Source organism: Heteronotia binoei, chromosome 1 (genome assembly GCF_032191835.1).
Source record: "Heteronotia binoei isolate CCM8104 ecotype False Entrance Well chromosome 1, APGP_CSIRO_Hbin_v1, whole genome shotgun sequence".
Lineage (NCBI taxonomy): Eukaryota > Metazoa > Chordata > Lepidosauria > Squamata > Gekkonidae > Heteronotia > Heteronotia binoei.
The window spans coordinates 21355769-21368100 of NC_083223.1; the positions used below are offsets into that span (position 1 = coordinate 21355769).

At 48.1% G+C, this 12332-nt stretch overlaps 1 protein-coding gene across 1 annotated transcript in view; it reads right to left on the minus strand.

The window, feature by feature from the left end:
- Positions 1-7952: 7952 nt before the first annotated feature.
- Positions 7953-12332, minus strand: part of COL6A1 (collagen type VI alpha 1 chain) — a 73912-nt gene continuing 69532 nt past the window's right edge. The window contains exons 35-36 of the mRNA XM_060232387.1: positions 8311-10931; positions 7953-8036 (exon numbers count right to left, since the gene is read on the minus strand). Coding sequence (XP_060088370.1) covers positions 10321-10931 — 611 coding nt within the window. The 3' untranslated portion in view covers positions 7953-8036; positions 8311-10320. The remainder of the gene's footprint in view (positions 8037-8310; positions 10932-12332) is intronic.

Consider the following 12332-nt stretch of genomic DNA (forward strand, 5'->3'; position numbering starts at 1 on the left):
CAAGCTGGGTACTCATTTGACCGACCTCGGAAGGATGGAAGGCTGAGTCAACCTTGAGCCGGCTACCTGAACTCAACTTCTACCAGGATTGAACTCAGGTCGTGAGCAGAGCTTGGACGGCAGTATTGCAGCTTACCACTGGGCATCACAAACAAACAAATAAAAGTGAACAGCTAGAAGTGCTGAAATGGAGCTGTGGAATCTGCCATGGTTTAGATGCACCAAATTATTAGCATTGTCAAGCAAAAGGTGCTATTACATGTATTTTGGACCTGTCTGATAACTGTTCCATTTGAGTGAAGCAGATTTGAATGGCCATTAGGGACGACTGTGATGCTGTTAGTTTTTTTTAAGAAGAAGAAGAAGAAGATATTAGATTTATATCCCACCCTTCACTCCAAATCTCAGAATCTCAGAGCAGCTCACAATCTCCTTTACCTTCCTCCCCCACAACAGACACCCTGTGAGGTGGGTGGGGCTGAGAGCTCTCCAAGAAGCTGCCTTTTCAAGGACAATCTCTGCCAGAGCTATGGCTGACCCAAGGCCATTCCAGCAGCTGCAAGTGGAGGAGTGGGGAATCAAACTCGGTTCTCCCAGATAAGAGTCCGTGCACTTAACCACTACACCAAACTGGCTCCCTTTAAAATGTCTTGGAACCAATGATATAGAATTGGTTACTGCTCTAGTAATGGCAGTAAGTGTATATATCTGGCCACAAACAGGAAATCTGCAAATTCCCCATCTGTGCTGGATTGTTATAGGAGCATCTGGAATGTAGCATTATTAACCAACTGGCTTATGCTAAGAGGGAAGGAGAGAAGAACCTAACTAATTGATTGGTAATGAACTGGATCTTATTTATTGAGCACTGAAATGTAAAATCTTTGGATGTTATATGTCTTACATATGTTTTTTTTTTTAAAAAAAATACAAATAAAAAGTATATGTGTACAAAGCAGTGGAGGGTTATGTCCTTCATGGACTCCTTCCCAGAAGTCTATATCTGGCCGTTGTGAGACACAGGATGGAAGAAGAGCCAGACCTCTGGATCTGGGCCATCAGATCTCTTCTTAGAGGGAGAGAGAAAGAAAGATCTTGTGCTCTCAAGTGTAAGTGATTACTTACAGCCCACCATGTGAGAAAGGAAATGAAAGTTTTACTCTACCGATGTGTAATGTACTCAGTGACGAGACGTGTTGAAGGCAACATGCTTTATTAGCTGGTACATCACAAGAGAGCGAAATGCAAGCTGGGTCCCACTTTATATACAAAGCCCGGAATAACCCTCGGACTGGCCAGGTCCAATCCTGGCCAGTTAAACTTCCCGCCACAGATCTTAATTGGCGGAGTAGTTTCGCACGCTACATCCAGTGACCAGGGACTTCCTCTGGTCACCTCTGTAGCGTTCGCTGTGCAGTACTTCTGGATTGCATAGCAAGACACAACACTCCTCCCCCCCTAGTTCAAGACCGGCGCCCTGCGTTCCCGGGTTGACCTCGGGGTTATTTGGGGCGTTGGAGCGGCCGCCGTAGGGGGGGGGGTTCTTCTTGGGGACTTGACACTGGTGGATGGCTGTCCGATTCTAGTCGTGGTTCTGGAACTGCCAGTCTGGGTGGGTCGTGCCCCCCGCTGGTTTGCTCTTCCGCTCGCGTCGTCGGTAGGATTGGCGCCTGCGGGGCTGTTTCCAGGAGGTTTGTTGCTAGCTCTCCCCCGCTCGCCGCTTCCCCACTTCCTGTTGGTTCTTCCGGCAAAGTGTGGTGGCGCAGCTGGTCTATGTGCCTCCTTAGGATCTGACCCCCCTCGGACGAGACCTCGTAGGAGCGGGACCCCGTCACCCGAAGCACCTGGCCAGCAACCCACTCCTGGCCGCTTGCGAAATTCTTTGCGTAGACCGGGTCCCCCAGAAAGAATCCCCGCGCTGCTTCCCTGACTTCAGGGGAACTGCGGACCTCGGTGGCCCTGTCTGGATGTAGCCTGTCTAACCTCGTGATCAATTTCCTCCCCATTAGTAGTTCGGTGGGGCTTGACCCGGTAACGGGGTTGGGGGTAATTCTGTTATGAAATAAGAAGGCTGCCAGGCGGTGGTCCCAGTCCCCCTGTAAAATGCAACCCAGGGCCTCTTTGGTGGTGCGCACCATGCGCTCTGCCTGGCCGTTGGTGGCCGGATGGAAGGGGGCGGACCGAATGTGCTGGATGAGTTACCTATTAACAAACTCCCGGAATTCCCGAGAGGTGAAAGTGGTCCCATTGTCCGTGACCAGGGTATCGGGGATTCCGTGCGTGCAAAAGGCCCTTCGCAAGGCTCTGACCGCTGCTGCTGTGGAGGTGGAAGCTACGGGGATCACCTCTAACCACTTCGTATATGCATCGACCAGGATAAAGAATATTTGGCCCTGGTATGGCCCTGCAAAATCTAAGTGGGGCCGGGACCACAGCCTCCGGTTGGACTCCCAGCGGTGGACGGGGGCGCTCGGCGGATCGGGCCGGGATTCCTGGCAGGGTTGGCACCTTCTCACCCACCCCTCTATCTCATCGTCCATACCCGGCCACCATACGTAACTGCGTGCCAGGGCTTTCATCCTCACTATCCCCGGGTGTGTTTTGTGTAAAGCTTCTAACACTTGCTTCCGCATTGGGCGGGGGGGGACCACCACCCTGCTACCACAGAGTATGCACCCCTTGTATGTGGACAACTCGTCTCTGCGCGATGCAAACGCCCTGTATTCAGTGTCCAGTTTGCCCGTAGGCCACCCTCTTCCCACCCAGTCCAAAACTCGTGTGAGTATATGGTCCTTGCCTGTGGCCTGAGCCACCTCAGCGGCATGGAGGGGCCGCTCGGGCAAAGACTCCAGAAGCATCAAATGGTGGGCAGGGGCGGGATCTGGGTCCGTCGAGGGAAGCGGCAGGCTGCTAAGGGTGTCAGCGTGCCCCATGGCTTTGCCCGGGCGGTGCACCAGGGTGTATGTGTACGAGTTCAGAAACTGGTTCCACCTCAGGATGCGCTGTGACAAAATTTGTGAGGTCTGACGGTCTGGGGTGAGGAGGCCCAGGAGCGGCTTATGATCCGTGGCAATTGTGAAACGCCTACCATACAGGTAGTTGTTGAATTTGTGAATGCCCGCCACGATTGCCAAAGCCTCCTTGTCGATCTGAGCGTAGTTGCGCTCTGTTGGGGTCAGGGTTCTCGAATAGTAGGCCACAGGAACCTCCCTCCCATCCGGGAGTTGGTGCCTCAGAACAGCGCCCACTCTGTACGGGGAAGCATTGCAAGCCAAAATCAGTGGCAGGGCCTTGTTGAAATGGTGGAGCACTGCATTGGAAACAAGGAGGTCTTTGACTGCCTGAAAGGCGGCGGCCTGCTTCTTTCCCCAAACCCATGGAGCTTGTTTATCGAGCAGCCTGTGGAGGGGTTCCGCGATGGCCGCTTTGTGGGGCAAGAACGAATGATAAAAATTTAATAACCCCAAGAAACTTTGTAGCTCCACCTTGCACGTGGGGGCCGGGGCGTGGACTATCGCCCTGGTCTTGTCCTCCGTCGGGTGGATTCCCGCGGCATCTACCGCAAAACCAAAGAACTCCACCCTCGGCACACCTAGTGAATGTTTTTCCTTCTTTACTTTTAGACCCGCCGCCTGGGAGCGGCGAAGTACCTCTCTCAGGCAGCTGCTGAACTCCTCCGCGTCCGGGGCTGCGATCAGAACGTCATCGAAAAACGGTTGCACTCCGGGGATCCCTTTGAGGAGAGAGTCCATTATGCTCTGAAAGATCCCTGGAGCTACACTAACCCCGAATTGCAGCCGCCATACCCTAAAAGCTCCCCTGTGGGTCACAATGGTCTGAGCTTCTGCTGTCTTGGCGTCTACCGGAAGTTGCTGGTACGCTTGGGCCAGGTCCAGTTTCCCAAAAATCTTAGAGCCTGCTAAGGCCCCCAGGACGTGGCTGACCACCGGAACGGGGTAGGGATTGTCCTGGAGCGCCTTATTTATAGTGCACTTGTAGTCAGCGCATATTCGCACATCCCCGTTCGGCTTCACTGGCATGACTATGGGTGTTTCCCAGGCCGCATAGGACACTGGTTCAAGAACTCCCTGGGCCGTGAGACGGTCCAGCTCCGCTTCTATTTTAGGTTTTAGAGTGAACGGAACTTGCCTGGCCTTCAGTCTGATTGGTCTAATGAGGGGATCAAGGGGTAAGGTGATGGGTGGCCCCTTGTAACTCCCCAGGGACCCATCAAAAACTTCAGGGAATTCCCGGCACACGTTCTCGAAGTTGGTCGTTTGTATCTGCCGCACCCCCACTAATTAAATACCTAGCGGTCGAAACCAGGCTAGTCCCAGTAATGTGGTGAGCTGGTGCTTTACCACTAAAATGTCCAGTGGTCCCCTGAAGCTCTGTCTCCCTACCAGTACCGTGGACCAACCCAAGATGTGTACGGGGTTTTTCTGAAAGTCCCGCAGTATAAAATCAGTATAAAATCAGCTGGTCTCAATAGGAGCCAGCGACGGGGGCACCTCTTTTTGGGGCTTATAGAATTGGACTCCATGGTCCAATCCTTTTGAAAGTTGGCGGGTATTTTGGGGAGAGGCACTGGATGCTATGCTGCAAATTTGGTGCCTCTACCACAAAAAACAGCCCCTCCAAAGCCCCAAATACCTGCAGATCAATTCTCCATTATACCCTATGGGAATCGGTCTGCATAAGGAATAATGGAGTGCCCAGCAGATATTTTCCTCCTCCCCACTTTCTGATGACCCTGAAGCAGGGGGAGGGCCTCCAAACCAGGGGATCCCCTGCCCCCACCTGGGGATTGGCAACCCTATACCTGGGATTGGAGTGCTTTTCCAAGGCTGATTCAGGGTCATCAGAAAGAGGGCGGGGGGGGGGGAGAGGGAAATGTCTGCTGGGCACTCCATTATTTCCCATGGAGATCAATTCCCATAGGGTAATATGGTGAGTTGATCTGCAGGTATTTGGGGGCTTTGGGGGGCTGTTCTTTAAGGTAGAGGCAGCTAATTTTCAGCATAGCATCCAGTGCCTCTCTTCAAATCACCCTCCAAGTTTCAAACAGATTGGAGCAGGGGATCCAATTCAATGAGCCCCCAAAGAAGGTGCCCCTATCTTTCATTATTTCCAATGGAGGGTGAAGTCCCTTTAAATGTGATGGCCAGAACTCCCTTTGGAGTTCAATTATGCTTGTCACATCCTTGCTCCTGGCTCCACCCCCAAAGTCCCCAGATATATCTTGAATTGGACTTGGCAACCATAGGTGGAACCTAGAGATCACCTGGAATTATAGCTTATCTCCAAACTACAGAGATCAGTTCCCCTGGAGAAAAAGGATGTGTTGGAGGGTAGACTCTATGGTATTGTACCCTCAAATCTCCAGGAGTTTCCTAACCTGGATCTGGCAACCCTACCCTCCCATCAACCTCTGCTGGTGAGGGGGGGGCTTGGCAGCCCTAACTGGAAGTGACATCATCATTTCTACCATAGAGCTTTTGCCCAGATACCAGAGCCTTCCTGTACAGGAAGTGACATTGCTGCGTTGGAAAAAGAGGTGCCAGAACTCTCAAGAGGGAAATGAAGGAGAAACACACGGGATTCTTTGAAACACTACAAACTTACTTCTACTTTAGAGCCATTTCCAAACTTTAGGCATTGTTGTGTATGTGGACTCAAGTGAAGACTTTGGGTGTGCCTGCTGGGCTCATTGGAGCCAGACAGACGGAACTTGGGGACTTGAGAACAAAGGGCTGCAGGATCCAAATCTCTGCAGCCCTAGACCAATCACAAGCCCCACTGGTTTGAATGACCCAATGAAGTGCTACTGCAGGAATCCAGAGATGTATATACCGGTAAGTTGAGCTGGTAGGCCCCATCCCCAGTCTTGTAATGTAGCCCTATACTATATCGTGTTTATTAAAGAGCTTGTATCATTCAACTGGCAACTTCTCCATGCATAGAACCAACTATATTATAGGCATGTAATCAACTTCCTCATTTCTTTTTTTGGGACTTGCTTTTGGTGCCTAACCCTGAATACCCTTGCTTTTGGTGCTTTAAAGCAACCTTGTTTTAACATACTTGGTTGGATCAAAGACTGTCATGCCTCCCTGGTGCCTCTCATGAACTTTCAGACCAGGGGTGGCCAAACTGTGGCTGGGGAGCCACATGTGGCTTTTTCACACCTATTCTGTGGCTCTCAAAGCCTGCACTGCCCTGCCAGCTGGCTTGGAGAAGACATTTGTCTCTTTAAATCATTTCTCCAAGCCAAGCCAGCCGGTGGAGAATGCATTTAAAGTCAAAGTTGTTTTCTTTCCACCTCTCCCTCCCTGGGCTTTTTTTGTAGCAGAAACTCCTTTGCATATTTAGCCACACACTCCTGATGTAGCCAATCCTCCAAGACCTTACAGGGCTCTTATTACAGGGCCTTCTGTAATCTCTTGGAGGATTGGCTACATCAGGGGTGTGTGACCTAATATGCAAAAAAATTCCTGCTACAAAAGAAGTCCTGCCTCCCATCTATTTGCTTTATTTCCACCTTTCTTTCAATCCTTCCTTCCTGTCTGCTTGCTCTCAAACATCTGACATTCATGGTTTACGGCTCTCAAACATCTGACATTTATTCTGTGTGGCTCTTATGTTAAGTAAGTTTGGCCACCCGTTTAATACATTAATGCACAATGAAATCAAGCCAGCATTCAAATCTTCAGATGTCTTGAATGCTGGCTTGATTCCATTGTGTATTAATCTGTACTGGATGAAACAAGGAATAATTAGGATAGGAGATACAATTCCTGGAGGTTCTTACATGATTTGATTCAGAGGGACACATTTAGGAGCTAAGTGAAAATCAATTTGATGTCCGGATTTACTTGATTGAAGCCCACACCACTGTGGTAGAGTGAAACAATTGAAATTAAGTAAATAAAATTCGGGGTCTTCGTATGAACTACTTGGGCTGAGATACATTGCAGCGTGGGACTGAATTATTAATGTATTGCCTAGCGCTGGGGTTTTCTTTCCTTTCTAATTGTTTGTAACCATCACTCTAAATTATATCAGCTCAGCATCTACCTTCAAATGCTTCTAGAATTATAGTTGTCATAATAAAACCTTACTCCCATCATACTTGGCCACAGTGGCATGATGAAGATTTCCACCTGTCTGCTTGATATGTTTTGGTTATTTCCCTATTTTTTTGTGGGGAAAAATATTAGAAAATTTGTCCAATCTTAGAGTTCAGCAAAATTCTCACAGGGGGGTTGAACAATGGAGCCCAGAAACAAGTATTTTTTGGGGAATGGAGGAAGAAAGAGAGCACAATATAATTTAGAAGTTCCAGAGCTCCGCTCCTATGAGCTCTTGCCCCAAATGAGGCCTGGATAAATCACTGACATATTTGCACAGAACCCATAGGAGTTGGAGAATCTGATAAGACTGGGAAGGCAGGGAATGTGTAACTGGAATTTGTTTTATCAATGGATTTGTAAATGCAAAAGATGATACATCTTAAGAGACTCATACCAATTAAGAGCTAATTTTAGTGTAGAATAAATTATTGGGAATTTGGATAAATTAAAAGGTATTCAAGTTGTATGTGATAGTTTTATATCGGAAATACCGCACCCTTTTTATGTTTAATTTTCATCTATTTTGTATATATGTACATAATGTGCTTTATATATTACGATGGTGAAAAAAGAAAAGAAAAAGGAGTTGGAGAACCCCTAATCTGTGTGTGTTTTATAATCCCAGTGAGAGTTTGAGGGCCAAAGTGAGAACTGCAACTTTTTAAAAAAGCATTTTGTGCTCCACCAGCTTCTCTTCAGAGCTCCAACTTTAAGACTGGGGAAAAGAGCAACATTTTCACGGGACAAGGCACAAAATGTGCTGGAGCTAGCAATGTGAAGTGTAAAAGAGCAATTTAAAAACCAAAACATACATCTGGATCAATGGGATTTCTTCCTTTAATTTACAGAAGACAAAATTTGCTTTCTTTAAAAATTGAAAAGAATGGCTAGAGCAAACAGTTTCTGACAGAAGAAGAAGAAGATATTGGATTTATATCCCGCCCTCCACTCCGAAGAGTCTCAGAGTGGCTCACAATCTCCTTTATCTTCCTCCCCCACAACAGACAACCTGTGAGGTGGGTGGGGCTGAGAGGATTCTTAACAGCAGCTGCCCTTTCAAGGACAACCTCTGCCAGAGCTATGGCTGACCCAAGGCCATTCCAGCAGGTGCAAGTGGAGGAGTGGAGAATCAAACCCGGTTCTCCCAGATAAGAGTCCGCACACTTAACCACTACACCAAACGTTATGTATCATAACGTCATAGGAAAACCACTGAATGTGCAAATGCTCTTTTTATTCATGTGGTTTGGTCAGAAGAAATAAGGTTGCCAACTCTGGGTTGGGAAATTCCTGACGTTTTGGGAGTGGAACCAGGAGAAGGTGGGGCTTGGGGAGGGCTCTCAGCAAAGTAGAACATTATAGAGGCCACTCTCCACAACAGCCATGTTCCTCCAGGGAAACTGATCTCTTTAGTCTGGAGATCAATTGTAATTCCAGATCTCCAGGCCCCACCTGCAGGTTGGCAACCCTACCAGAACAGATTATTAGTGGCAGCTCCTCGTGACTTTTTCAAATCAGGGGACTGGTGGGAGGGCTTAATCCTCCCAATTCAGACAAGGCCCTCGTATGCTTGAAAATGAAGGTTTTGGTTATAAGCTCTGGACACAAGACTCCCAGCATGCACCTGGTAAGGCCATGAGGTAAACCTGAAGAACTGCCCTTTGAGAGAACCCCTCCCCCCTTAAGTCTTATTAACACTACTGTAGTGTCTTAGGTGTTGTGAAAAGGCACGTTTCCAGCGAATGGTTCTTCCCACCTGTCGGGAAACATTTTTCCTTGTTAGCTACCCTGAGACAAAGTCGATTTTCCCTCCCGCCAAAAATTGTGGAAAACCATTTATTTGATCGAAACCTGGACATGAACATTGGACAGTAAAACACACACACAGGCAGAAAATAAAATAAAGTGGTAAAATGGATCTTGATTACAAAACAGCAAAAGCCATCATACTGAAAATTGTGTCCATTGATTTCATAGCAAGAGCACCATTGGAAACACTGAATTTGATGGTCCAAACCGTTCCCCAATTCTGACATGTTTTTCCCCCAGGAATGTCTGTGCAAACATATTATGTAAACCTCAGGCTATGGGGAGGGAGGGTTAGCACCAGCAGGGACTCTCACATTGGACAGGATGTGGCTCTCGGAAGCCAGTCCCAGGCTCCCCTAAGATTTTATTTCAAACAATTCAGATAACGCTAACAGGAAGATTGCTTTTCAGGGCCTCTGATATATCAGCTGTAAGAAGAATACGTGCTCAATAACAAAACCTTTCCAGGTGCCTGTCAAGTGTTTTTAGAAAAAGGGTGGGGCCAGAGGGGACATTTGCCCAGCGAAGCTTCTGACTGGCCACTGGAGTTTTGATTGGCAGATTTTTCAAAGCACTGCTGTAGTCACCACAGCACAAGGATCTTCACTGTGTGACTGGAGGTAGGCTGGGGCAGCCATCTTGTGGCTGACTCTGCCTCCCGTAGCAGCCATTTTGTGGCAGCCGTTCTGTGGCTGTGCCTAACACACTGTTCTAGAATGTTAAAAGTGCCCACAGGCTCAAAGAGGTTGGGGACCCCTGAACTAAACTTTGGTTTGTATTGAAACTGTTTGGTTAAATGGTTTTAAAATAGCTTGCTTTGAACTGGAGGGTGTACACAAGGATACGATTTTAGTCACAGCTACTCTTACCCTGAAGAGCAGCAGGTATTCCAGGAACCGCTTCCTTGTCCTTAAGGGGCCAAGCAAATTTTCTGGAGCTGGGTAGCCCAGGCAACAGATTTTCTCATTATGAAAATAAAATAAAATAATAGCAAACTTTAAAAAAAAAAGTTACTGGTGTCAGTAACATAAAGGATCTTTTATTCTGCAAAGAGGGTCCTAGTATCCATGTGAAATGCGCTCTCCATCTTAGGAATAAAGGGTAGTGCATTTTTAAGATTCTTGAGTTTTCTCAACTGAGCTTACCCCAGTTGAAAAGAGGGTGCAAGAATAAGCGGACCAGCATTTCGCCCCTCGTAGAGTATAAAAATTCATGGGAAAATGAAATGGACAAGGAAGGGCGTGGTGCAGCTCAAAAGCAGAGGCATGGGCAGGCTTTTTATAAAAAATATGGGTTCTGTTGAGTGCTAACTTTTAAATTTTTTTTTTTAAAAAAACCCTTAGAATCTATATATCCTACTTCTTTACATTCCACTGACTCAGTTTACAGCTATTCTCCTGGAAACAGTTTGATAGAAGACGCCTCTCAGCAACGAGTTGTAATCAGGCACTTGGAAAAGGTGGCTTTCCCCATATGCCACGTCGTACTCAGTGGTCTTCCCAGTCACAAGGACGCGTATATTGGGCTCGTTGGCTTGAGTGCCAACCACCAGTACGTAGATCTCAATGCCTGCCTGCTGAGCTTCCTGAACTGCCCTCTCAATGGCGCGTCCGGTGATGCCTTGGGAGTTGCCGTCGGAGAAAATCAACACCCTCTTCTTCGCCCCAGAGCGGGAAGACTGCCGGTAGAGGTTGGTGACGTAGCCGAGAGCGGCATTCACGTCTGTGGCGTCGTTCATAAATTGCATGCTGTCGATGGCCTCAGCGATCACGGTGTAGTTGTGCTCGAACTGTGCCTCCAGTTTCTGCTGAGCTTTGCCGCTGTACTGGACAACTGAAACGCGCACCGTGTCCTCCGCAGGTTTGGCTGCTGTCAGGAACCGCTCAGCCAGGCGCTTCACAAATTTCTTGGTGGTGTTGAAGTTACGGCTCCCGACGCTGGTAGAACTATCCACTAGGAGTGTGATGTCGGCTGCGCCATCAAAGGAGACTAAAAAGAGAAGAGATATTGGCTCTTAAAGTCAGCTGTAGTTATTCTATACCTATTAGAAATACTGGAGGAAGGGAGGGAAGAAACTTTCTTTTGTTGGTCACAATGCACAGGGGCATAGATATTTGGTCCCAAAATACACATCAGAACAAACAGTTCAGGACAGAGAAAAGGGAGACACGTGGGGTTGCCAATGCCCAGGTGGGGGCAGGGGATCCCCCAGTTTGGAGACCCTCTCCCCACTTCAGGGTCTTCAGAAAGCGGGCAGGGGGAGGGAAATGTCTGCTGGGCACTCCATTATTCCCAATGGAGACTGATTCCCATAGGGTATAATGGTGAATTGATCTGTGGGTATCTGGGGCTTTGGGGAGCTGTTTTTTGAGGTAGATGCACCAAATTTTCAGCATAGCACCCACTACCTCTCTTCAAAACACCCTCCAAGTTTCAAAAAGATTGGACTAGATTCTATGAGCCCCCAAAGAAGGTGCCCCTATCCTTCATTATTTCCAGTGGAGGGAAGGCAGTTAAAGGTGTGCAGTCCCTTTAAATGTGATGGCCAGGACTCCCTTTGGAGTTGAATTATGCTTGTCACAACCTTGCTACTGGCTCCACCCCCAAAGTCCCCAGGTATTTCTTTAATTGGACTTGGCAACCCTAGAGACAGGAGTCTGAAAAGGATGGGGCGATATTGGTCCAGCACTGAAGCCGCCTTGCTTTCTTACTCAAACGATATTTCTGTAGCAAGGTTCTCAGATGCACATGCTGGGGGCAATACAAGAAAGTTGTCATTCAGGCTCTGCAAAACCAGGTACACTTCATTTTGAAGTGGAGGAGCATCAGATCCAGGCTGTGTTGCACAAACAATGTATGTACGTTGGGTGGAAAACACAAGAGTGACCAAAAAAAAAAAGCAAGAGAAGATAGCAAAGACTAGGGGCAGCTCTGAAATTCAGAGGCTGATGGGCCTTAAATGAGATGACCCAAACTCTGGCAAAGTTTAGGCCTACTGACAAAAAGCTCTTGCTTCCCGTAGCCTTCCACTACACTCCTTTCCTTCCCTGACTGAACTCCCGGTGTTCAGGAGCACAGCAAATCAGAGACAGTCCTGTACAAGGCAGCTTCAGGCTGGAAGACAGGCTGGCCAGGCCCCTCCTCCAGAGCCCCTCCTCCCCGGTGCTGATCAGCTGCCTGATGGGAGACTTACTGGCAGCAAAAGTAGCCTACGTCTGCCTTGTGGGCAATGTGGCAACATCACTTCTGGTGCACACCAGAAGTGACATCACATTGCAAGAAGAAGAAGAAGAAACTGGATTTATACCCCACTCTTCACTCTGAATCTCAGAGCAGCCTACAAACTTCTTTACCTTCCTTCCCCACAACAGACATGCTGTGAGGTAGGTG